Source organism: Mandrillus leucophaeus, unplaced genomic scaffold (genome assembly GCF_000951045.1).
Source record: "Mandrillus leucophaeus isolate KB7577 unplaced genomic scaffold, Mleu.le_1.0 Scaffold147, whole genome shotgun sequence".
In the NCBI taxonomy this organism is placed as follows: Eukaryota; Metazoa; Chordata; class Mammalia; order Primates; family Cercopithecidae; genus Mandrillus; species Mandrillus leucophaeus.
Genome location: NW_012101443.1, coordinates 4,596,422 through 4,624,090, shown reverse-complemented (window position 1 = coordinate 4,624,090; position 27,669 = coordinate 4,596,422). Strand labels below are relative to the sequence as shown.

At 36.6% G+C, this 27,669-nt stretch overlaps 1 protein-coding gene across 5 annotated transcripts in view; it reads left to right on the top strand.

Annotated features, from left to right (window-relative positions):
• Positions 1–27,669, top strand: part of DGKH (diacylglycerol kinase, eta) — a 124,964-nt gene that overhangs the window by 59,408 nt on the left and 37,887 nt on the right. For all 5 annotated transcript variants that reach the window (XR_001005447.1, XM_011974636.1, XM_011974635.1 and 2 more), the window contains 9 exons: positions 387–471; positions 4,341–4,426; positions 12,646–12,745; positions 14,957–15,230; positions 16,320–16,442; positions 20,750–20,881; positions 24,353–24,470; positions 25,483–25,593; positions 25,729–25,825. Coding sequence is in view for 4 of the 5 variants with exons in the window: in XM_011974636.1 (XP_011830026.1) it covers positions 387–471; positions 4,341–4,426; positions 12,646–12,745; positions 14,957–15,230; positions 16,320–16,442; positions 20,750–20,881; positions 24,353–24,470; positions 25,483–25,593; positions 25,729–25,825 (1,126 nt within the window). In the remaining variant the exon portion in view is untranslated. The remainder of the gene's footprint in view (positions 1–386; positions 472–4,340; positions 4,427–12,645; positions 12,746–14,956; positions 15,231–16,319; positions 16,443–20,749; positions 20,882–24,352; positions 24,471–25,482; positions 25,594–25,728; positions 25,826–27,669) is intronic.

Here is a 27,669-nt window from a genome sequence, read left to right as displayed (position 1 = left end):
GTTTATAACCTAATTAGTAAACTGCAATGAGCATTATTTTTAAAATAGAATAGAAAAGAATGGAAAAGTCAGAATGCATTGTACCTGTGAAGAAGTGGGGGTGTTGTAACAAGTGTGGATTTCTTATTGTGGGCTATGGGTCTTAAAACATTTAGAAGCCACTAATTGGAGAAATGGTAAGATGTGGACATCATAAATTATGAATTCAACATTTTATCAGATTACTGAAATGTGATCTCTTTTCCCATTTTTGGTTGTTTTAAGATAAAATAAACCATAGTTCATGAATGTGTGTGTGTGTGTATGTGTGTGTGTGTGTATGTATGAGATGGTAACAGTTTATCCAATTTTAAGGAAATCTTAGACCAGAGTTTTTCTCCCTTTAGGTGGAGTATAATGACATATGAACTCAAATTGCCACCAAAAGCTTCCCTACTTCCAGGACCTCCAGAAGCATCTGAAGAATTTTATGTAAGACTTAACCCTTTACCTATCATTTGAAATGGGGGTGGGTATCTTGGACAACAAAATGTGAAAATGTACTCCTAATATATGGTAGCATGTTAACTTAATTTTATTTTGGGGGTATGGTCTCATTGACTACCTCTCGTCCTGTCCCCCAGAAAGAAGAATCCTGAATCTAGGTTAGAGTCCTTCCATGACCACCCACACTGGGAGTGCCCAGTCACTCCCATTCCTGGGCCTCTTCTTGTGTAAAGTGAGGCTACAAACTCTTGGGAGTTAAATGATATAACAGATGTGTAAAGCAGCATCTCTTCTCCTGTCCAGATAATCCTCCCTTCTTGTTCCACCTGCCCGTTTCCTTTGTGTCGGGAGAGCTCCAGGAAGGCCAGCTGATGTTTCCTGTTAGTGTTTATTCATCTTCTACTTTGGCCGTTAGATTGTTTGGTTATCAGATGTTAGCTTCTTTAAACAGTCTCCAGACACACCAATACTCATGGCCAGAATATTATACAGTTTCTCTCTTACTGCTTGCTTTGCGTACTCTTTTCTTTTTCTTTTCTTTTTGAGACAGGGTCTTGCTCTGTGGCCCAGGCTGTCCGGAATGCAATGATCCAAACACAGCTCACTGCAGCCTTGAATTCCTGGTCTCAAGAGATCCTCCTGCCTTAGCCTCCCAAAGTGCTGGGATTACAGGCATGAGACACTGTGGCTGGCCCCTACTCTTTTGAAGGGACAGCAAGACAGGTCTCTGGGTTAAGCCTGTTGATATAGTTAAAGGAAGAAAGACCACTTAATTCCATCTCTACTACAGACCATAAATGACTAATGTTTTTAAAGAGTCAATGTTCTGATTAAACCTCAAAGCAGTGTAGATTTAAAACAGAACCTGACCTTCAGAGGATTATTCTCTGACACATTAAGACCATTTGATCTATGCTAGCTTATTTTTCCCTCCAGGAAAATTCATCTGTTTATTTCACAGTTGAAATCTTTGTTTTGTCATTAAGAAAATTATGATCTTGTCAAAACTAAGGCAAGGAATGATAACTACAAACATGGGGCTGTTTCTTAGAGAAGCTAATTGTATTTTTAAAACATTTTCTGACATAAAAACTGCTGATAGCCAAACTGCTTCTAAAAAAATTCGGGAAATACCAAATTATATGAAAAAGAAAATAAAATCACCTGTAGTCCTACCACCCAGAGATGTCACTATTAAAGATTAATATATTTACCACTTGATTTTCAGCAGCATTTTTAGTTATGTGATTCCATAAACATAACGCATTTTTATAGAAACCAGTCCTTTAACATAACAGTATTTTTGTAAATGTTATTAATTTTCTTTCCAAAAAAGATGAAAAGGAGAATTTTTTTTCTTCCATTTACTTCAGAAATGTCTGTTTTCTAGCATATAAAATAACAGTAAATGATTTACTTTTATCATTTATGTATAATCACTAAATATGAGGTACAATTCTAAAGATATGAAGGAAATCTCTTTTTTTGTACAAAAGAGTTTTAAATGAAACTTTGCTTTTTAAAAATAAACTTCTTTTTGTAACAAAGGGATAGCATACTTTAAGATAACAGATTAAATGAGTGTTCTGAATGGCCCTGGCTAGACCCTGAACTAGGCTGGCACCAGGAATGCATTTTACTGTGTGTGACTTTTTTACCTTGAAAACTGAGATAAAAGTAGACTAAGTCTTTCTTCTTAGCTTTTCTATATGTCATTAGCTGTGGGTCTTAGGCACATTACTCAACAAGCCTCGGGTTCTTTGGCTATAAAACAGGACAAAGGGGTAAATGTATACAGAGTGCTTAATTACAGTGCCTGCTACACATACAAAATGTTAACTCTTATTACTTACCTTTCTGATGCTGCTAAGTGACTGCATAATAGGTTAATAAGTTACATCTATAATTTTATCTTTGGACATAGAGGCTATTTTATTTTCCTCTGAGAGAAGTTGTATTTTTTGATCTTCAAATATTTTTAATGGACAAAAAGTTGGATTTTTTGAACATAAGTTTCAAATGGCATTAATCAAATGTTACTAATTAATCCATTAAACAACTGACATTAATAAATGTGTTAATGGCATTAATGATCCCGTAAAATATTTTCTACCCTGCAGAGAAGAAAAATAAAACCAACCTCTGGAGAACATTTTATTTTTTCAAATTTTAAAGTTTATTTTTAGATGATCTATTTTCATTTTTCTGATCCTAGCTGTAAAGATACAGTTTTCAGTGTTTAAACTAAGAGGTCAATGAAGTGGATCTTATACAACATCATGTGTAACTTAGGAGCTCCTGGCCTGCCTTCCTTTCTTTAATGTAAAATTGCTTTCCTGTAGTGGTCTGCCTTTGAAGGAGGGAAGGTAGAAATTTAAAAGAGTAACATACATTTGAAAGAGTAACATACCCACTGGTGGAATGAAGGTAAATTAGGAATGTGATTCTTTTGGGAAGAGGCTAGTCAGGAAGGCTTTGTGGGGAAGGTGTATTCAGACTTAACTGAAGATTCTGAACTGAGGCTGATTGCTGCAAGTAATGAAAAGATACCTGAGTCAGGCAGAAGAGCATAGGTGGCCAGCTTGCCTAGAGCAGATCATTTATGCTAGAAAATGTTGAGCTGTGTGAAATGGAATATTATTTGAGGCATACATTTGATGTAAGGCTCTGAATATGAGGCTGTTTAAATATTGTATACATTTTTACATATTAGGAAAATGTATGTGTTCTTTCAACAGAATGTTAAAGTTTGAGTCAAATAGAGAAGTGATTATGGATGCTTTTGGCATTTTGACTATTGTTTAAAAGAAATATTTATTTACATGATTATATGAAAGTGCATTCAGCATTTTAAAAAACTTTTTTTATTGAATCATACATACAGAAAGGTGCACAGGTCATAAATGTATAGCTTGGTAAATTTTTACAAACTAAACAAATCTTTGCCAGGCCACCCGACAGTGTTCAAGTTCCCCCTAAGCCCCCTCATGCTCCCTTTCAGTCAAGACCCCCGCCTCCTACCCCAATAATCACTATGCTAACTTCTAATAGCATAGATTGGTATCTGTTTTGTACTTTATAAAATATAATCATTTTGTGTGCTTTCATTTGTTTCTGGATTCTTTCACTCCATTCTGCTATTAGATGAATGCTGCTGTGAACATCCTAGTACATGTCTTTTGGTGAACATACTTCTGCATTTCTTTTGGGTGTAGATGTAGAAGTTGAATTTCTGAGTCCTGTGATATCATTGCATATGTTCACCTTTAAGAGACCCTGCCAAATCGTTTGTGAAAGTGTATCAGTTTGCATTCCCATCAGCAGCATATGAGAATTCTGTAGCTCCATAGCCTTGCTAGCACTTGCCATTTTCTAGTTGTTTTCATTTTAGCCATTTTGGAGCTGTATGGTGATACTGTGTTGTGGTTTTAGTTTCCATTTGCCTGATAGCTGAGATTGGATATCTTTTCATCAGTTTATGGGCCATTTGGATATTTTGATATTTAAATGTCTAGTCTTTTGCCCAATTTTTACTAGATTTTTTTGACTTTTATTGTACTACTTTGTAGGAATTATTTTTATATGGAGATATTTTTACATTAAAAAATTTTGTAAAGGGGTTTTTATGGATTTCTGTAAGAATATAAATTAAAGAATTCTAGAAACTGAAAGCCTTTTGCCAAAAGGAAATATTTATCTATTTTGCATAATGACTCTTTCATATATTTCATTATAGCCATTGCCCTGCCTAACACATGTCATGAAGGGCTCCATTTCTGGAGCAGCAATAAGTGAGTTGTGTAAATGCCAGCAACAATAATACAGTGTAGAGTTTTCTTTTTTCCTTTTTTCAGATGACGATTTATGAAGACTCAGTTGCAACGCATCTTACAAAAATCCTCAATTCTGATGAACATGCAGTGGTCATATCATCTGCCAAGTGAGTTGTGGGTTTTAAGTCTTTAAATATGGTGAAAATGAAATGATAGCTGGCTCCTACCATTTAGGCCATTTCTTTGTGAGTTTTATTCTCAAAAAATATCTTGGAAGTAGCTTATAAAATTAGATATACTAAATTTGGATTGATTTTTAAAAATCATGTTAGCATCTTATTTGCAATGGCGTATACTTACAGGGTATTTTTTTATGTTTAATGTGAAATATTTTTATCAAAAAGGTGTAAGAAGCATTTAGAGTTTAACCTAAATATTTAAGGACATGTTTATGATTACTTATAATATGGAAAACACATTTCATTATAATTCATTATTTCCATAAACATTACTATTTAGGAACTGTTTACATCACATTAGAAAAAGGAAAATGATGAGATTTTTCAAAATGATGTTTCTCAGCATGTTTAAATTGAATAATTAGATTTTAATTCAAAGTTATCAGATTTTAGTGAAGTTGATTTTGTGCATGGAGCCAAAGCTACTTGATGTTATTATCCCAAATGTTGCCTGGCTAGAATTTAGAATTTAGTTTTGAAGCATCCTATGCTGATGTCAAGAGACTGGAAAGTCGACTAGAAGAAGGGGTGACACCAGCTGAAATTTTCAAGCAAAAGAATGCGTTCAAATTCTGGCTTAGCAAGCACGGGTTACTATTACACAGGAAGAGAGGAGAAAAGGCGAAGAAGGAAAGAAAAGGAATGGGAAATGGTGGTGGTAAAGAAAAAATACACACGTTTTGGTATATTATGTACTTAATTCGCAGTGAAGTTGAGGAAAGACAAGATGAATCATTATAAACAAATCTGCTTGTGAAAAAAGTACAAATGTAGTAACAATTGCTTTTGACAGCATATCCCCCAGAAATAGGAAACAACACTGCACAACAGGAAAAGAGTTGAATGGCTTACGGCAAACGAAGCACACTAGTTGGCCTGGGAGAGGTGGGCTGCAGACTCTATTTGGCGGGCAGTGCTGTAGTTTTCTGTTTTGTGCAAATATTGGACTAAAGCGTCTTCTGCCATTTTTACTTAATTGAAAACAATTTCTTTACAATCATGTCACTAAAATAAAATACAGAAATAATTGGAAACTGCGTCGAATAGGAGACTATAACTGTCATCTGTAACTTTATGGCTTAATTTTTCTTTTAAAGGAGAAAATTTAATTCTAACTTATGAATGTCAACAAAACAGAGTTTTAATATTTTAATATTGGAATTCTGTGTAAGATTGTATTTGAACCAGGTACAGTGGCTCATGCCTGTAATTCCAACACTTTGGGAGGCCAAGGTGGGCAGATTACTTGATGCCCAGAAGTTCAAGACCAGCCTGGGCAATATGACAAAACCTTGTCTCTACTAAAAATATATATACTAAAATTAGCCAGGCGTGGTGGTGCCTACCTGTAGTCCCAGCTGCTCAGGAGGCTGAGGTAGGAGGATCACTTGAGCCTGGGAGGTGGAGCTTGTACTAGAACTAAGATGGCGCCTCTGCACTCCAGCCTGGGTGACAGAGTGAGACCTTGTCTCAAAAAAAAAAAAAAGAAAAAGAAAAGATTTTATTAGAGAAAAGTTTTCCACTGCCAAAAACGTTGTACTACAAAGGTGTTAAGATTAAGAATGATAGGGAGAGAAAGGGGTGGTTACTACAATTATCCTGTTTGCATCTGTGGAAATTTCTTAACAAGAATTCCTCTTAATTAAAAATATGTAAAATATATGAAAGGTAGTGAGCAAACACATGAAAGTAAATATAAAGGTTTTGCTGACATCCAAACTGTAAAAAGTGGCCAGTTAAAATATTTGCTTAACTATATTAAGCAAAAAATAATTCTCTTATGACTTGCTATACCTTAAAAAAGCTTCCATTACAGCTTTCCACCTTTTCTAGCAGTGTCCTCTGAAATGTCATATCAAAATACATTTGATTCACAGGGCAAGGGCCAGGCAATCACTTACATGTATGAACTGGGCCTGGGGTGAGAAAGACAACAGGGAGTGCTAAGGCCTGGGACAAACTGGAGATTTGTCCATTTCACCATCAAGCAATACAATTCATTGAAAACCCCAGCAGCACTGCCCACCAAACAGAGTGTGTAGCCCACCTCTCCTGGGCCAGCCATTGTGCTTCCATTCAGCTCTTTTTCTAGTGTTCAGTCCTGTTTCCTATTTGTGGGGGACATGGAAAGAAGGCCTGTTATTTCTCCCTCATGGAACTGTTAGGTTAATTAAGCTGAGTAATATAATAAGTATAGAGCTTATAATGACAGAGGGCTATATTAAATTATGGTATCATCACCTCACGTTTTACCCAGTTACATTTCAGATGTTTTCTTTGACCTTGGCCTGACTCTTTGTCTAAGGCTCTGCTCTTAGCCCTAGCTTTGGGTTTCTCCCTAACCAGCTTGCCTGCCCTTAAGCAGATTCCATTCCAATCCGGGTCCCCTCTTGTCACTCACTCGTCTGTGCTTCCAGGCCTTTACAACCCCAGATACAATTCTAGGGAATTTGCCATAAAGAGGCTGAAGAGAAAAAAGGTGAGACAATATGTAATTATTTGGTACTAGTAATACAATATATGTTAAATTTTATTTATTATTATTGTTGTTTTTGGAAGAAAGTCACTTTATTCCAGTTATCTCACGAACAATAAAATCACAACAGCTGGTTTAAGAAGGCCACACAAACATTTACCCAGCCCCAAATTTTATGCCATCTTAATGAAATTCTGCACAGTAAGAATATCCTCTTCTACTGCAATTCTGAAGTAAGGAAGCTGTGAATGACAGAGGAGAGGCTTAACTGCTGGTTTCACACTTTATACCTTCACCATAACTGCTTCACCTTAACTACTGGTTTCACACTTTATACCTACATTTTTATGCTAAATTAACTTGGTCATGAAAGCCGATTTTCTGTGTCTTCAGTTGAACTTCTTGATTAGGCCAGTACATGTGCACGTCTGCACTGTTTCAGCACCTCATTGGAACCCTCACCGAGCTTGATGTCACGCTAGTTCTGGGCACGCTCCAGAAACTGTTCTGTCTTACACAAGCAAGGCTGCTGCTGCTGTGCAGCTAGTCTCCCAGAGGCTCCTGGTAAGTGATGTCAGGCCTCGTGAGCCCAGCATTACCTCCTCTGTCGAAGGCCCCCATTCCCATGATAGTTGACTCAGTGTGTGCCCCACAGCAGGGCCCGCAGCCACACCAGCTGCAGTGGTTGCCATCTGGACCATCAGACCTGGCTGCCAGGGTGCAGCAGTAGGAGACTCAACTGCAGAGGGTGGGGCCACTGCTGGCAGCTGAGCTGCTGGTGCTGGCCTGGGTGCAGGTCTCATTGGAGGTGCCTGGCTGGCCAGAGGGGCCACACTGGAGGTGCAGCTTTGAGTTCCATGCGCCATTGCAAATGGGCAGTGGCTTAGCATCTCTAAATTTCATTTTTATGGACATTTTCAAAGAAAACTGGTATAATTACTTCCCACCATACCCATCATTCAGTTTCAGTATTTATCAACATTTTGCCATCTGCTTCCTACTTTATTTTGCTACAGTATCTCTAAGAACATCCTGAAAATTATTCTACTACTCTTTTGGCATATAGTCATCCCTCTCTATCCATGGGGAATTGGCTCCAGGACCCCCTTGGATACCAATATTCACAGGTACTTAAGTCCCTCATAGAAAATGCCATAGTATTTGCATGTAACCTACACACATCCTTCCACATACTTTAAATCATCTCTAGGTTACTTATAATAACGAATGTATTTGCTATGTAAATAGTTGTTATACTGTATTGTTTAGGGAATGATGACAAAAAAATGTCTGCACATATTCAGTGTAGACACAACCATCTGTTTTCTTTTTCAAATGTTTTCAATCCATGGTCGGTTGAATCCATAGATAATGGAACCCATGAATATAGAGGGCTGACTGTATGTGTGTGTGAACGCATATAATCTTTTAAAAAATCTAAAAATTAATCATAATTCTCTAATACCATCAATATTACTTAAGCCATGTCCCATTTCCCCTAGTTTTCTCAGAGGTTTTTTTGTGAACCTTGTCTGAATTTTGACAAGGTCTTTAAAACACACACACACACACACACACACACACACACACACTTACTTTAGTTGTTCAAAATTCAGACAAAGTTCACACACTACATTTGAGTGATATCTCTTTAAGACTTTAAAAATCTTGACCAGGCATGGTGGTCCATGCCTATAATCTCAACACTTTGGGAGGCCAAGTTGGGAGGATTACTTGAGCCCAGGAGTTCAAGACCAGCCTGGGCAACATAGTGAAATCCCCTCTCTACAAAAAAATTTTAAAATTAGCTGGGTGTGGTGGTATGTGCCTGTAGTCCTAGCTACTCAGGAGACTGAGGTGAGAGGATCGCTTGAGCATGAGAGTTCGAGGCTGCAGTGAGCTGTGGTCGCACCATTGCACTCCAGCCTGGATGACAGAGTGAGACTCAGTCTTTTAAAAAAAAAAAAAAATCTTAAAAAAATCTATAATGGTTTCCCTTTAAAAAACAATTCTTACTGATGCATGACATGTACAGTAAGCACCTAAATCACAAGAGCACAACTCAATGATTAAAAAAATACTGCATGTACACGCAGTCTCTCTCTCTCTCTCTCACACACACAGACACACACTTGTAATTACCACCTAGATAAAGAATTCCCTTATTTTGTGAATGTCATTTATTTATTCAGTGATACAACATTAAGGCAAAATGTTTTAACCCTCTTGTGTATGTTTGTATTTATTTCATACAATAATAATTCCTGGTAGCCTTAACTGTTTTCAGTTATTTTTAAAATGTTGAAATGCTAGTGGAAAAGTTGTATTCCACTAACATAGCTAACATATGGGTTAACCTAAAACAACATTTCTTTGACCTTAGCACTTCATCAATTTGATATGGTAATAGGAGTTATCTTCTGAGAATCACAGCTCTAATTAGCAATCATAGATGCCATTTATTAATAAAAATGAAAACCAGTTATTAAGTAAGTTGTCTTTGGCTGCAATATATGTCTCTCCTTTTATTTAGTCAATAGTTTTAAAACTTTTTTAGCTTTAACAGTTGGAGTTAATTAGGATTTTTACTTATGCACTCTACTCACCCCCCAAGTTTTAAAATAAATGCAATTTGTTCTGTATACAAAAGTTTCAGAAAATGGGATAACTAACTAGCAGGAATATTGACGCCATTGTCATAGAACCATAGAGTTTAGATTTGGAACCTGCTTTAGGGATAATTTAGGCCAACCTGCCTCATTTAATTAGTGAAGGGAGGTAGTTGTTAAAAATATTTCCCCAGAGCACAATCTAGCTAGAGACAAAGATAGCTAGAGATTTTTATGTGTTATGCGCTGATACTTCTAAATCGTCTTCAGTTTCAAATTGGAACTTTTTATTAGATGAAAAATGAATTTTTCAGATTCCCAAACGATGACCCTGCCTGCCAATCTATGATTCTGTCTGGGTACCATTGCCAGATTTATCTTAGTGTAGTATGTGCATATTTTATTGTCATTTGCCCATACTTTCAGAAATTAAGTGGAAAGCTGGTAAATGAGGGTACTAATACTAGTGATGAGAAGTATGGGTCTAACATATGTAATATAGTGGAGATGATGGTGGAAATCATCAGGTATGTGAAATGTGGACTGTTGTTAGCCTCAACTGAGTATTTGGTTCACACAGTTGACTATGTTCAATTTTGAAGGAAGAGAACAAAATTAAAGAAATAAAATGTTGGAAATACCAAAAGTTCTGTCTAGGCCTTACGCAGTGGCTCACCTCTGTAATCTCATTGCTTTGGGAGTCCAAGGCAGGAGGACTGCTTGAGGCCAGGAGTTAGAGACCAGCCAGGGCGACACAGAGAGACTACATCTCTACAAACATTTCTTTTTTAATTAGCTCAGCGTGGTGACATGTACCTGTGGTCCTAGCTACTCAGGAGGCTAAGCTGGGAGGATCACTTGAGTCCAGGAGTTCAGGGCTGCAGTCACCTATGATCACACCATTGCACTCCAGCCTAGGCAACTGAGCAAGATCCCTGTCTCTAAACATTTTATTATTTTTTAGAGTTCTAACATTGATTAAAGATATAATTGGGAATTTAGAATTTTTTAATCTCTATGGGAAAATCTGTGCTCTACTTTCACTTATTTGACTTTTGCACATCTTTTCTGGAAGTCTTATGCATAAAGTAGAAAACTGTGTGTATAGTTGGAGAGTATCTTTTGTCTTCCTCTAGTAAATACATCTTAAGATTGTCTTTTCTCCAATTTGCAAGTTTCTGGTTGGTAGGACTTTGCAATCATACTATTTTTAAGAATATATTTTATTTCTGTTTTAATAACTCTACATTCACTATTTAGGTATAATAAAAGGTTACTTCATTCCCCCAGAATATAAATATCTATATTCCTTCTAGCGTATGGAACTTAATGAGCCATAAGATAAAGCATGTCTTCTGATTCTTTCCACACTTGTGTGACGAGCACTCTCCTAACTTTCACTTGCCCCTTCCTCAGCTCCTTTGGCCACCACTGTCACAGGATCATAGTGTCTCTGTCAGTCTCTGTTGGCTCAGTGACGTGGCACACTGAGGAGGGGCACTCCTGCTGCCCTTTTCATTTCTAGGCTGATGGGCTGAAGGGCTCTGTCTCTAGGAGTGAGTAAAATACCAACAAAAGTGTTCTGATAATGATATGACATATGCAGTTTCACAAACCAAGAGAAAATTATGTCAAGACGATGTTATAATAATGGCAAGAAAAACCTCTATTTTGGAGTTACAGAAAGAGGCATCAATGCTTCTCTTCCTTAAAGTAGCGCATCTTACAGATGCTTTCAGTAAAATGCATAGAAGAGATTTGGTGATAGTGTTATATTTCAAGAAATCCCATGAAGTATTGTTCTTGATCAAAGAAAACTTGACACGAAGTACTTGAATGCATGTCTAGTAAATGATACGCTAGATTCTCTGTAGAAATTTGAGTTTAAAAAGCCAACGAGGAAGTTTCAGGATTAGAAAATATTACCTTTTGTTCAAATAAAATCTAGAAATGTTTGCTATAAAAAAAAACAAAAATTATTAGAAGTAATACAATTTCCGAGATGATAAATCTGAAGGTTGGTAGTGTGTGCGTCTGTTGGGGGAGGGGTGGTGGTGGTGTGTGTGTGTCCTGTATCTGTTGAATTGCTCAAGTTCATAATACTGAAGTATATGGAAATTTACCATTTTGCCACTCAACTACCAGAGAAAGTTGTGAGTGTAATAGAAAAGATAACTGCTAGAACCTTTTTTTAATTTAAATTTCTCAATTTATATCAATGATAGAGGGCAATAGTATGATTTAAAAAATAGCCTGATTCTATCAGCATAAGCCTTTGCTTTAAAAAAGCTGGTCATATACCATTCTGTTGATTGTTGTTTTTAATCCAACACCAGATCCAGATCCAGATCCAAAGCCTTTCAAAGGCAGATTTTGTTAGTGTTTCAAGTTATTTTGCCTTTTAGCTTATTTCTATTGCAAAGAAGCCAAATGTAATTAAAATAAACAAACAAGTAAACCATATACTGCTGACACTAACAAGACCTAAATTAGTCTTGTAGTTATCGCATTGGTTATCTCAAGGAAGAAATGAATAGATTTACAGAGAATATAACTCAAGTGGCAGATTTGTTTTCAGCATAATGCACAATCTCTTTCTCTTCAGTAATAATATATTGTAACTGTAACAATCAAAATATCCATATGATGAGCAGTGGCTTGACAGTGACAAGTGATAATCTTATCTTTGTTCGACACTGCAATTTCTGTTATGAAAATATATAAGCTTTAGAATTCCAGTGGAGAAAGCAAGATAATGCTTTATCATTTTTAAATGGGATCTACAAATACTTAATTTAAATATTTGAGGATAGCTTGTTATAACATTAATTACTATAATTTAAGTAATATACAGCAAGGCTTATTCATGTATGCATTTATCACTTAGAATGTCTTGAACTTATGTGAGACAAACTGCACAGCAGATAGAAGCGTAGATTTATGTACAGATGACCCAGATATTTGACAGTTTGCTGAATTGTGTTTCTTTTTAAATATATTCATAAATCAAAGCAAATCAATTCATGAAGCTTACTAAATTGCACAACTTCTTTTCCTCAAAGGACACTATGTGAAACTGTAAAGGACTTCGTTGCCAAAGTAGAGAAGACATATGACAAAACCTTGGAAAATGCCGTTGTAGCTGATGCCGTAGCCAGTAAAGTAAGAGGGGACCCTTCAGGGCATGAGAGTTGTTTACACACAATGCTCACATTCAGCTGTGTTTCAGAGCTAAATTGATTAAGTGGTTTTCCTGCCAAAACATCTTAAATTGAAAGAAAAATTACTTTGGATCAGATCTGAGGATTTTTTAAAATATTCTATTTTATTGTTACACTTTAATATGTAGGAAAACTGCATTGCTGAAAACCTAACTCACATCCCTGTCCCAGTGATTGACTTTTTTTGGAGACAGAGTCTTGCTGTGTCACCCAGGTTGGAGTGCAGTGACGCTATCTCTACCCACTGCAACCTTCACCTCCCAGGTTCAAGCGATTCTCCTGTCTCAGCCTCCCAAGTAGCTGGATTACAGATGCTTGCCACCACACTCAAATAATTTTTGTATTTCTAGTAGAGACAGGGTTTCACCATGTTGGGCAGGCTGGTCTCGAACTCCTGACCTCAGGTGATCCATCTGCCTCAGCCTCCCAAAATGCTGGGATTACAAGTGTGAGCCAGCACACCTGGCCATGATTGACTGAAGGGCAGATGCATAGCAATCAGACCACAGGGGACCCCATGCAGCTGGGTTCCAGTGGGGAAAGCAAGGCTTTCCATTTCCAAGCAGATTTGGGCCCAGTTCAGCTCTGTTCCAGCATGGTTCTTTGGATTTCCTAGACATTACAATTCTTGGTCTCTTTCAGAGTGCTGCTTCTTGCATTGCCTTTTTCTTTAGAGATTTCTTTCCCCCCCCTTTTTTTTTTTTGAGATGGAGTCTCGCTCTGTCGCCCAGGCTGGAGTGCTGTGGCCAGATCTCAGCTCACTGCAAGCTCCGCCTCCTGAGTTTACGCCATTCTCCTGCCTCAGCCTCCCAAGTAGCTGGGACTACAGGCGCCTGCCACCTTGCCTGGCTAGTTTTTTGTATTTTTAGTAGAGACAGAGTTTCACCGTGTTAGCCAGGATGGTCTCGATCTCCTGGCCTCGTGATCCGCCCGTCTCGGCCTCCCAAAGTGCTGGGATTACAGGCTTGAGCCACCGCACCCGGCCTTCTTTCCCCTTTTATAAACTAAAGTAAGAACAGTTTACTGAACCGTAAAAACTACTACCTTTGCTTTCATAAGTTCACAACAGGGACCTTCTTACAAAAGGCTTGAGTATCTCGGACTTGCAAACGAATCAGCTTCCCCAAATCTGTGCTGGAGATGGCAGTTAAATTGAGTGGAAGGAAAAGAAAATAGAAATAAATATATATTTGAAGTTTTCTGCTTTTTTCTCTTGTCTTTCTGCTCTGTGGAGAGTTTCAGAAAATAGACACCCTTTCTGGCCATACTTCTGTTTCTAAACTATTTCTGCTGTAATCTTGTCTCAGCATATCATCAAAGACAAATAGATGAGGAGGAAAGGGACTGGAAATTTTATGGAGATGAAAAGTATATTGGGGGTAGCATCAACAGCTTCAGTCCTAAATGTTTCTTCACCTCTTGTAATACAAGAAAAGCAGAAAGAAACAAGGGCTTGCCTAGTGCATGCTTTTCTTTCTGTATTCCTCTTCTTTTCCCTCCTTATCCTTGTGCCTTTTCCTTCCTGCACTTTCTTTGAGCCAATAATCCCTTAGGCATTGTTCACCCCTTTGCAAACCAAAGCTTTGAAGGGGAGTTTGCTGCGGCCTATCCAGACGTGCCGTTTGTGATGCTCAGAATGGTACATTAAGTCAGTTACTTTTTTAAAAAAGTTGATCCAGTGTTTTGTTATAATGTATAGCAAATTTTGTGTAATTTTTTACATAAAGCATCACTTTGTATAAAGTGTCTGTTGTGTTATTTTAAGAAAAATAGCTGTGTACACATTGTAAAGATTTTTTTCCCCATGAAATGGAGTCTGAGTGACTCTGAAATTACAAATCAATGAAATTCTGTAATAATTGTGCCAACTTAAAAAATTATAAATTATTCCATGTAGTAAACATCAATAAAGACATCATCCCTCTAAATCAAAAACCATAATTTAGATTATCATTGTCTATCTCTACTAAATGGAGGTTTTAAAATTAGCAGCTTCCAGAACCAAAGCATCTACAAAATTAAAGGTGGGAATTTTAGTGTTTTTCTCTCTAGTAATTACACTTCAAAACATCTCTATAAAAATTTCTTGTACTTTGTCTGCTGATCTTGATTATTTTTGAATATTTTTCTCATTGCCGTATTTTCCTCTCAGTGTTCAGTCCTGAACGAGAAGCTCGAACAACTGCTGCAGGCTTTGCACACAGATTCCCAGGCTGCACCTGTTCTCCCTGGCCTCAGCCCTCTCATTGTGGAGGAAGATGCTGTGGAATCGTCCAGTGAAGAGTCCCTGGGTGAAAGCAAAGAACAGCTCGTGGATGACGTTACCAAACCTTCTTCCCAGAAAGCCGTCAAACCAAGAGAAATCATGTTGCGGGCGAATAGTTTAAAGAAAGCAGTGAGGCAAGTCATCGAGGAAGCTGGAAAAGGTACACATTAACAAGCTTTGGAAGAAGTTGGCAGCATTTCTACTGCAAGCATAACAGAGTTTTCATAGTGGTCAGATTGGACACACTCTTTAAAAACAAAATCTTTAAGGCAAGATAGAAGATAAAGTCATTATAAGAAAACTTGTACATAGTCTTATATATTGTAATAGTAGTAGTAAGAATCAGCATATTAGTGAGGAATAAAATAAAATATCAGAAATAAGTTACATTGAAACATTTCTATCTAAAATATAAAACTAGTTTAAATGACATAGAAAAAAATTTAGATATAGTTTACTTAATTGGAATCTGTTGAATTCTTGAAGAAAGTCAAACCTGTAAACCTACTTTGAAAATATAGAAAAGAAAAATTTTTTTGAGACAGGGTCTCACTCTGTTGCCCAGGCTGGAGTACAGTGGCGTGATCTCAGCTCACTGCAACCTCCACCTCCCAGGCTCAAGCTATCCTCCTCCCTCAGCCTCCTCAGTAGCTGGGACCACAGATGTGCTCCACCATACCCAGCTAATTTTTTGTAATTTTGGTGGAGGTGGGATTTCACCACGTTGCCCAGGCTGATCTCAAACTCCTGGGCTCAAGTGATTCACCCACCTCAGCCTCCCAAAGTGCTAGGATTACAGGCGTGAACCACTGCACCCTGCCAGAAACTATTTTCTTAACATTAATTTCCCAGATGTTTATGTTGCTTTATTAAGAGCTTATAAAAGCTCTGCCTTGTTTTAATTAATGTGTATATCCGTACTTCTCAGAATTTTAGCTATGGTCTGAATGTTAATGTTAATAGGAATAATTAATGTTCAAAAACCCCTTTATAGGTTGTAACTTGTATGTCATTCTCTAAAATCTTATACTTTACTTTTTTATTCTGTTAAAAATATAATTTTAGCAACTTTAGTTTTTAATCTTTAGTTCTTCAGACCTCAGCCCCAAGTTCATTGCTAAATAGTGTTTATTTGTGAATCTGGAATTTCTTTTAGCATATGTTTCAATTTTCCTTTCCTAAGCATATGTTAATATTAATGGACTTTATTTTTACCTATCCAAACTGTTTGTCTTCTTACTACCTGAAGTTATGGATGACCCGACAGTTCACCCCTGTGAACCAGCTAATCAGTCCTCTGATTATGACAGCACAGAAACAGATGAGTCTAAGGAGGAAGCCAAAGACGATGGTTCCAAAGAATCACTAACTGGTGAGGAAACGGGAAAAAAATTATTTTGAAATTAAATAAAATGTCATTTTGCTTTTAGTTTTCAAAAGGCTGATCAGTTTGAAAAAAACTATTTGTATTTTTATTTTTGAAGAGGCTTTTTGGAAGTTAATGCTTAGATAGATATTCATGAATAATAAAATAATTAAGATTAGACTATTGTCCAGTACTCTCACATCCCTCTCTTATCATGTAATCTAGAGATGTAACAGTAAACTAAGGATTATAGGACTAAGGATGATTAAATATGTTGGTTTTCCTGAGGAAAGAGGAAAGAAACACTTAAATCATCTGATTTGAACCCATTATAGCTCACAGATTTCTTTGAGAATTGTAAGAAAGCTACAGCTCTCCTAACGCTCCAAATGCACAAAATTGGGCATGTAAGTGATTCAGCAGTCCCTTCAGTTCCATCAATCAGCCTTCTGGGTTGATAGTCCTTATTAAGCTTCAAAATCATAGGACTTTAAAGCAAGCTTTAAAATCACAGGACTTCCAATTACAGGCCTTGCTTTGTTGAAATTATTTTTGTAAGGAAAGGAATATGTAATCGCCTGAAGAATGTTAAATATTTTTCTACCTTTTAGATTTTAATTGAAAATGAATTTATACTTTTAATATTTTATATTGCCTAAGGGAAAAGTTTCTAACTTACTGGAATAAAAGCAGAAATTAAAATATTAATGAAGATGAGGCAACACAAAAATAAATACATGGCACTTATGAAAAGTCAGCACCATTATATCAGAACTGTTTGCAGTCACAATGGACATTGGGGACTCTAGAAGTGGGAGGGTGGGAATGGTGGAAAAGCTAACTATTGGGTACTGTGCTCTGTACCTGGGTGATGATATCAATCATACCCCAAACCTTAGCATCACTCAGTATACTCAGACAGTAAACCTGCACACGTCCCCCTGAATCTAAAATAAAAGTTGAAATTATAAAAAAGGAAACGTTTTCATACAATGAAAAAAATCAAATTTATGGAGAGCTGACCATATCAGATTAATATTTTCTGCCTGAGCTCTGGCACGATGAAGACCTTTCATTCCCCATGTTTATGGCCGATTTCCTACAGAACTAGTAGTAGTGAGTACATTTTAAACGTTACGTGTTTGAAACATTACTTGTTAACTTTGAAAAAAATTAGATGGTAGGTTTATTAATATGTTGTTGCTGAGTTCTAGCTTTAATATGAAGCTAAATAAGTAGAATGTAAACTTAGTAAGTAAAAGGAAAGATAATTGATAAAATTATTTGAAATTTAAATACCTGTTTTTATCTTATTCTCAAAAAAATTTTTAAAATGTTTGCAATCATTAACTTTTTGCTTTTACTTTCACTACTTATAAACTTGGGCAAATTTCTTAACCTCTGTGGTTTTCTCATCTCTCATATGAGGATAATAATCTACCTACTTCATTGGGTTGTTGCGAAGGTTGAAAAGTTACTGTATGTAAAGTGCCTAGAATAGTGTCTGGTAGATAGTGCTGTCTGAGTGTTCACTGTCATCTTTATTGTTGTTATTTTTATTGCTACTGCTGCTGCTGCTGCCACTAATTACATTAACTGTGAGAGAATATTTCATTGTACTTGAGACTCTTAAAGACTTTGAAATCAGACCTCATGGACCTCACATGTTCAGCATACAACCCAATGCAGGCATGTTCTAGGACCCTTGAAGCAGATGGCCACGAGCCTTAGGACCACTGACTTTCAATACACCCCCCTCTTATGGTCAGCTCTAATTGTTAGAAAGTCATTCTTTATATTGAGCTTTCTATTTTCTCCCTTAAATTTCTACCCATGATTACAGTAATTATTAGGTTTTATGAGTGATAGTTTGACGGTAACAACTACTGGCCTTTATGTAGTGCTTATGGTTAGTTTAAGGAGCAATTTCATATACATTTCACTATATCAAAGAGGACTCTGCCTTTGGAGTTATTTCTCCTCTTCCTCCTCCCCCTCCTCCTCCCTTCTTTCTTCTTCTTCTTTTTCTTCTTCTTCCCCTTTTCTTTCTTCTTCTTCTTCTTCTTCTTTCTTCTTCCTTCTTCTTTCTTCTTTCTTTTTCTTCTTCATGTGGCCGCCCTTAAATGATACCGAAAACAGCTTTGGTGGCGTCAGACCTTCTCTCACCTTACATGTTCTTTTCCAGATGATTGACCCTAAAATTTCTCTACCAGTTTTTAAGTTGATGATTTTAAACCTTTTGTTTTTCTGGTTGCACCCATTTGGTCAATGTTTATCTTAAAATGTGATGCACTCTTTTAAACAAAATTCTTCAGATATTTTCTGTGGTGTATTAGCACATTGGTACCCGTACACTACTCATTCAGGACATTTTTGATGTTACAAAGACGACCCAAGACTTCTCTTTTTTAAAACCTAATTATAGTAGTCTACACTCATCCCAATGAACTTTTATCTTTTTTATTTAGATCCATTATTTCATCCTGTGAAGTCTTGTGAAGCTTGATTCTATCATCTTAAGTTTATTTCATCTGTGAATTTGATAAGCAGGGCTTAGATATTTTCATCTATTAGAAAGTATTGATTAAAGCAGAGCTGACAATGGCATCCTTACTATACGCTAATAATTCCTCCTAAGATGATGGCTGTTAGGATTGGTTTGTCAAAGCTTATTTAATGGTTTTCCAACTGGTTATCATCCCACCTTACCATACTCTTAAACTTGACACTTCCACTGTGGCCTGTAAAGGAAATTAAAAAATACAAATATAGTGCTGTAAATGTTGATACTGGAATAGACGCAGATTTAGAAAAGTCTTTAATGGTACAGTATTTGGTCTTTATTTTGGCTAATAATCTGACTTGTTGGAAATCAGTAGCAATAGTAGAAGTAGAAGTATATGAAATACTACTTTTTGAGGCACATTTATTGTGTCATGTAATAATTCATATGTCTGAGATGTGAGACAGTATATTAATATGATTGATGAGATTATTTATTTAAGAAGAACCAGAAAACATTAATTTAGTTACCTGTAATGGAACATCAGTCTTAGTCATTAGTACACTCCCTGCTTTTTGTCAGAGTTGAACATCAAAAAGTTGTTTTTATGAGAAATTAGCCCAGGAGTCCTATCTATTTTAAAAAGGGGTGGCTGTTCTGTTACTTTACTGCAATGGGACTGGTTTTGAATGAGAGAATAGAGTGTAAAATTAATATAGTTAGCTTGTAATTAGTTTTAGGGACAGTGAAGATAATTAAGTTTTAGAGTATTTTAAAATTGAGTTTGAGAATTACTGTTTCTTAAAAATACCTACCAGTAACTCCTAAATTGGTTAAAGGTACCATTTGCTCTGCATTAACTTGCCTCAGTTTAGAGTTAAATCTTTCTTTTTGTTGTTTACTTTGAGAATAATTATATTTTAGAATAATTTTTCACATGTATTGAACTTTTACAGGAATATGATAGAACTGTTTGGGCAAATCATCATTTTGAATAAATAATTAAGAAGTACAGGAAGAATATGTTAATTTCACTTGAAGATAGATGCTATTTTTCTTCCATTTATTTGTTTATTTATGAGCCAGAGTCTTATTCTGTCACCCAGGCTGGAGTACAGTGATGTGATCATAGCTCACTGTAACCTCAAACTCCTGGGCTCATGTGATCACTCCAGCCTCAGCCTCCCAGGTAGCAGGGACTACAGGTGCATGCCACCATGCCTGGCTAACATTTTTGTAGAGACAGGGTCTCGCTATGTTGCCCAGTCTGGTCTTCAATTCCTGACCTCAAGCGATCCTCCTGCCTCAGCCTCTCAAAGCTCTGGGATTACAGGCATGAGCCACCACACCTAGCCTCTTCCATTTATTGAAGGCAATGTTAAATCATGTTTCATGTGTTTGCTCCGGGAATTACATTAATTAAATTTGATCATTCATTTGATATTTATGAGAAAAGGATTACATGGGTAGGGTGCATTATAACACATGTGTTTCATTTTCAAAAATAAGCAGACTTTAAAAGTTTCATTTATCTTTAAGTGTGAGTTGATCATATTCACATTATGAGTATTAGTGACCTTTAACTATGGTAGACATCTATTTCTACTGATCTTCTTCTATTTGAGATGAGGAATCAAGACTTCTGATTCCCTCCATGTAAGTCTCAAGAAAATGTAAACAATAGCTATGCATGATATTTTCATTTCTACTGATTGATTTAAACATTATTTTATGTTTTAAATTTATAGGAACTTGCTTATTTTTATAGCTTTATCATTGTCTCTTTTTAATCTGGACTTTTTGCCAACAGTTAAAACTGCACCTCGGTCTCCAGATGCCCGGGCAAGTCATGGCCATTCCCAAACTGATTCTGTCCCTGGTCCAGCTGTGGCAGCCAGCAAAGAAAACCTCCCTGTGCTCAATACCAGAATAATCTGCCCAGGTAGTACAGATTCTGAAACATTGTGTATTTTTCAGTATTTCTGTGAAAATGTGAAGTATTTATTTCCATTACTGTGGAAACATGTTCTTAAAGATAAATGTTCTTTTAGTAGACTGTTCTTGTTATACTTTCAGTCAGAATCTAGGCCCCTAGATTCTTCCCTGTATAGCAGTTGCCTAGAAAGTATTAAAACACATGTTTTGGCCGTGCTCAGTGGCTCACGCCTATAATCGCAGCACTTCAGGAGGCCAAGATGGGGAGATCACAAGGTCAGGAGTTTGAGACAAGCCTGGCCAACATGGTGAAACCCTGTCTCTACTAAAAATACAAAAGAATGAGCTGGGTGTGGTGGCGCACACCTGTAATCCTAGCTACTCAAGAGGCTGAGGCAGGAGAATTGCTTGAACTCAGGAGGTGGAGGTTGCAGTGAGCTGAGATCGCACCACTGCACTCCAGCCTGGGAGACAGAGTGAGACTCCGTCTCAGAAAACAAACAACAAAAAAACCACACGTGTTTCTGGGTCCTGCCCTGAGAAATTATGATTTGGTAGTTCTGGAGTGGAGTCCAGGAATCTGCATTTACTAAGTTCCCAAAGTAAGTCTGAACTTACGTTCTGCTACTTCTTAAGCTTTCCTTTTGGTGTTTTTTAGTCAGCATTCTGCTGAATCCTTTTAGTTTTAAGCCATAAGTCTCTCTGTAGTCATTTTTAGACAACATTGATGTAAATTATTCATAATTTTGGATTAGGCAGTGATTTCTTTGATATGATAAGCACACACCACAAAAGACAAATAAATTGGACTTTACCAAAATTAATAGTATTGTGATTCAAAGGACACTATTGAGAAAGTGAAATGACAACTTAAGAATTTACAAATAATATATCTGATAAAGGTCTAGTATCCAGAACATATAAAGAACTCTTAAAATTCAACAATAAAAAGGTAAATATCTTGCTTTTAAAATGGGAAAGGAATCTAAATAGACATTTTCCCAAAGAAGATACACAAATAGCCAATAAATACACGAAAGGATGCTCAACATCATTAGTCACGGGGGGAATGCAAATTAAAACCATAACGAGTTGCCCCATTATGCCACTAAGATAACTGTGATCAAAATAGACAGATGATAACAAATATTGGCAAAGATGTGAAGAAATTAGAACTTTCATACATTGGTGGTAGGAATGTAAAATGGTGCAGCCATTTTAAGAATAGTTTCACAGTCCCGCAAAAAGTTAAACATAGAGTTTACATGTAACCCAACAATTTTACTACTAAGTATATACCCAAGAGAATTGAAAATACATGTCTACACAAAAACTTGTACTTGACTATTTATAGCAGGATTCACAATAGTCCCAAAGTGGAAGCAACCCAAACATCCATCAGTTGAATGGGTAAACAAAAGTGATATATTCACACCATGGAATATTACCTACCCATTAGAAAGAATGGAGCACTGATACATGCTATATAGAAACACTATGGAAAGTGAACCTAGAAGCCAAATGTAATATGACTGCGTTTGTATGAAATGCGCAGAATAAGTATGAAAGTAGATCGTGGTTCCCAAGGAACTGGAGGTGAGGTGATCGATGGAATGGAAAATAACAGCTAGTGGGTGCACCATTACTTTGCAGGGAAACGAAAAGGTTTTAGAATTAATAGTGATGGTTGCACAACTTGGTGTATATATTACAAACAACTGAATTATCTAAAAACTTTAAAAGGGTTAATTTTATAATATATCAATTGTATCAGAATAGAAATATTAAAAGAGAAAAAGAAAGATCAATCTGGAACAAACTGGTTCTGGAAAGGCCTTCAGATTTAGAAGCTGTGTTCCTATTCCAACTAGGAACCTTGGGATAACCCCTCTGGAATAAAGTTGAAAGGAATATGGCTAACCCTAAAACATCTTAGAAAATATTAACACTTGGCTTGGCTGGGCACGGTGGCTCACGGCTGTAATCCCAGCACTTTGGGAGGCCAAGGCAGGCAGATCACCTGAGGTCAGGAGTTTGAGACCTGGCTAACATGGTGAAACCCCGTCTCTACTAAAAATACAAAAATTAGCCAGGCATGCTGGCACACTCCTTTAATCCTAGTTACTTGGGAGGCTGAGGCAGGAGAATCCCTTGAACCTGGGAGGCAGAGGTTGCAGTGATCCAAGATCATGCTACTATACTCCAGCCTGGGCGACAGAGTGGGACTCTGTCAAGAAAAAAAGAAAGAGAGGGAGGGAGGAAGGAAGGAAGGAAGATATTATTAACACTTTCCTCTGCGGCAGCTGGAGTGTGGCTCTCACCTCTCCAAACTGTTCTTTATGCTTACTAAATTTATTGTTTTCTTCATTCATTTACTTGTTTAGACATAAAGGAAATTGGCATAAAGAAATATGCCACAGTATATTCAAAACTATGTCATTAAACGAAAGAACAAAATTCATTGTATTTGATAATTGCCTAAACATTAAAATAGTGAATGATAATAATTCCCTAAGAAGAGCATAGTGCTGAGGAAAGGAATGTTTGGTAAAGAAAGGACTTGCTGGGCATGGTGGCACATGCCTGTAGTCCCAGCTACTTGGGAGACTGTGGTGGGAGGATTGCTTGAACCCCGGGAGATCGAGGCTGCAGTGAGCTGTGATCGCACCATTGCACTCCAGCCTAGGTAACAGAGTGAGACTCATCTCTAAAGAAGATAAAAAGAAAAAGAAGGAACTTGTTTTTCTAATTTCCTCGTGTTTCCCTTGTTCTTGTAGGTCCCTATTAGTTTGTCTCCTCTCCAGACTTTAGTGCTTCTAGCTTTCATATTGGGTTGAGTAGATCATAAAATTCATTAGCTTTGAATACTGTAACAGTTAGAAAACTAGTTGGAAAGCATGGTGAAATAAATTTGAAGTAAGATAGAGGCTTCATTTTTTATATTTAATACTATATTCTTCTAAAATTCACAGATACCTACTTTAATACTTTACTACTTATTCTTAAAACTAACAGTGAGTCTTCACCTTAATACATCTCTTAGTATTTTAAATTGAGTATCATTATCTATGGTTTGAGAATATTGAAGTGATAACTCCATGACATTTTGGGTAATTCCACCTTTATTGTAAATTCCTTACAGACTTAATACCATCTTTGCTATAACAAAGGAAGTAACATGTATTTGTTATAGAATTATTTGTTATAGAATTATTGGGATGGTAAATGGGAAAGTGTCACAAAGCCATTCCTATTTAGGTCCTCCTCTCCTTAATTCTTTATATATATAGATCCTTGGAAGTGTCGAATGCCTTGTATTCACAAATGTCATTGTTCTTAATTTTGACTAATGAGAAGAGTAGGCACTGAAAACCATGCTTTTAAAAGTAAGATATTTGACATTAGGCCTGCATGGACTGGTTCTTTCTCTGTTTTTTTCTTAACACGCGATCCCATCTGTATTTGTTTTTCTGTCCAGGTTTGAGAGCAGGACTGGCTGCCTCTATTGCTGGGAGTTCAATTATCAACAAAATGTTACTAGCAAACATTGATCCTTTCGGCGCCACGCCGTTTATTGACCCAGATCCAGATTCCGTGTAAGAAAATGCTTTTGCAAATATTTTGTTTGGGTTCTTCTTGTTTCTTTTCAACATGAATTGTCACATTTTACACGTATTACAATAAATAGGGTCCCATGTATAAAAAGGATGATCAGAAAATTACAAAAGTTGATCGTGCCAAGCACATGGAGACCTTTAAAATTCAGTGGTCTCCATGGTCTGTCCCTGAGGTGGGTCCTTTTCCAGCCCGCCCGTTCTGTCTGAGAGCAACCCTCTGGCAAAGGAAGGGACTAATAAATAGAACTGATGCTATTCCCTTTACCTCCTTTCTTCTCAGTCTTGCCAGATCTGTCATCTTTCCACGTCAGCTTCTAGGTTTATTTATTTTGGGAATCTGTTGGCCCACGCTGATCTCTTCCCTTCTTCAGACTCCTACAAGTTTTTGGCAGTTCAAGATATACTTTCTTTTACTTCCTTTTTAAATTTTGCTTTTGTTATATCATTTCTGTAATGACATTCCTCAAGGACAGTACCATATTTTAAACGTTCCGAAACACCTAGAAGAATGGATTGGATCTAGACTTTTTTGCTCAATAAATATTTGTCCATTGTTAAGCGTAGAAGTGGAGGAGACTTTCTAACGATAAACAAAAAAAAAAGAGAGAGAATTGGCACCTGACTGTAAGGCCTTCCCATAATCATCTGCATTTTTCTGTGTAGTGAGGAACTTATATAGAAATAGAACTAAGATAATAATAAAAAAAAAGAAATAGAACTAAGATTTTGGTACAGTTAGAGAAAATCACACCATAATTGTGTGTCTGTTTTGCCTTGCTCACCATCCCTTTATGTCACATGTACCAGAAATTGAACACATGTCCTGTGGTTGTAGACATGACACAGGAATAGGAAGTGATTAGTGCTAAGTTTTACAATCTGCTATAAGGAATGGAAGCTTAAATGGTTTTAAGTACTGTCTTGTGTACAAATTGTAATTGTTGTCATGAATCTGAAATTGACTTTGATGTACTTTTCCCTATGATCATAGAGATGGATATTCAGAAAAATGTGTCATGAACAATTACTTTGGGATTGGATTAGATGCAAAAATTTCATTAGAATTTAATAATAAAAGAGAGGAGCACCCTGAAAAATGCAGGTAATTTTAGTAAAAGTAATAATGCTATTACATAAAGGTAATTTTTTCTTCATTTATTATCTCTTTTGCTTGCTTTGCCTTTAAGGAGTAAATAAATAAAATGTCCTGAAATTACCTGCCAATATTTATTTTCAGGAGCCGAACTAAAAACTTGATGTGGTATGGAGTGCTTGGAACCCGGGAGTTATTACAGAGGTCGTACAAGAATTTAGAACAAAGGGTTCAACTTGAGGTAAGTTCATCTTCAAGTAAAGATATCTCATATTATCTTACTTAAAAAAAAATATCATCTTGGAGCTAATTTGACCTAAATGCATTTTGATTAGCGATTAAATAAATATACAAGGGAAAAATGAATGTGATTATCAACTTTGTACTAAAGGAACTATATACACAGGATATGAATGACACACTTAATTATCATCATCATTAGTTCCTGAAATTGGGGCTACTCTGGAGTTGTGGTGCCCCATGTAAAAGTGGAGCCAAGGGAGCACATTTATAGGAGAGGGTTTTTAATGGATTTAAGCTTCCAAATTCTGACCCAATTCTGTAATAACCAAAGTTTCGCAAATCCCTGAAAATAACATTTGAAGTAAATAGAATCTTTTAATTTAAATGTACATTTATTTTTTGCTCCAATTATTGCTAACGACAAGTAAAATTAAAAGAGATTTTGAGCATTTAAATGTTTTACTGTTTTTTACTAATTTAAATAGGAAATTAAGGACAGAAAAAGTTATTTTATCTCTTCCAACAACACAAACAACAAGGCTGGGGATATGGCTCTGAAAAGAATATTAATTTCTGTGAATTTTATTTTCTTTTACCTTTGATCCAGGACTCACTGTTGATGCTGATGGGCATGTCTTCCCTATTTTGTATCTTTTTATAACTCTATATTTTTAATTAAAGCATATCATACATATACAGAATTATAAAATCTTAAGTCTACAACTCAACAAAATAAACAGAGCATTATTATTTGGGGTATTATCCAAACACTGCAGTGTTGACTAATGAGGTGTCTGTAGCTCATTCTTTATCAACTATATTTCCTAGTCAAGATGAGCCTATTATACTTTTCACTCTAAACATACAGCTGTATGATCAGCTGGTTTGATTTATTATTGCTTCTAAGATTTAAGATAGACTTACTGGATAAAAAGGTACAAAATCAGGAAGGTTTACATTTTGTAAATGCTATCCTTGACACCCCAGGCCCAGGTCAGCTTAGGTACCCTACTAATCATGTAATCATTCCTTTTCTTCTTCATATACCCTGGTTGGCCACACTTTTTTTTTTTTTTTGATGGAGTCTCGCTCTGTCACCCACGCTGCAGTGTAGTGGCGTGATCTTGGCTCACTGCAACCTCCGTCTTCTGGGTTCAAGCGATTCTCCTGCCTCAGCCTTCCAAGTAGCTGGAACTACAGGCATGCACCACCACTCCCAGCTAATTTTTCTGTTTTTAGTGTAGATGGGTTTTCACCATGTTTGCCAGGATGGTTTCCATCTCTTGACCTCGTGGTCCGCCCACCTCGGCCTTCCAGAGTGCTGGGATTACAGGTGTGCCCCACCGCGCCCGGCCTGGCCACACTCAAGCACACAGAGGAGGTTGTTTTTATCTTTGCTATCTCCAGTGGTTAGCACAGTACTGGCCCTGTTTTGAGGGGGAAATGGATGGCTAAGTGATCACTTTAGCATAATTCATTAAGTGCTGTGATCAAGCATAGCCAGCTATCTTTAAGGGTTAAAAAACTAGCTGGATCTGAGTGACTGGATGGTCTTAGTTCCTGAAGAGCCTCAGCTCTTCAGAAATAGGATTAGTCACCTCTTCTACTGGTGGTCCAAATTTTGAACAAGATATCTTATTTCCACAGCTGCTTTGTACTCTTCTTTTTAAAAGGTTCTTAATCTTTTTTGAGTTGTAGACACCTTTGGCATTCTGGTGAAAATAGAGACCCCTTCTCCGAATATTGTTTTCAAATGCACTATATGAAATACAGACTTACAAAAGAAGACTTACCAATAATATTAAAATAAATTAACAACATATTTTTATGTTTCTAAAGAAT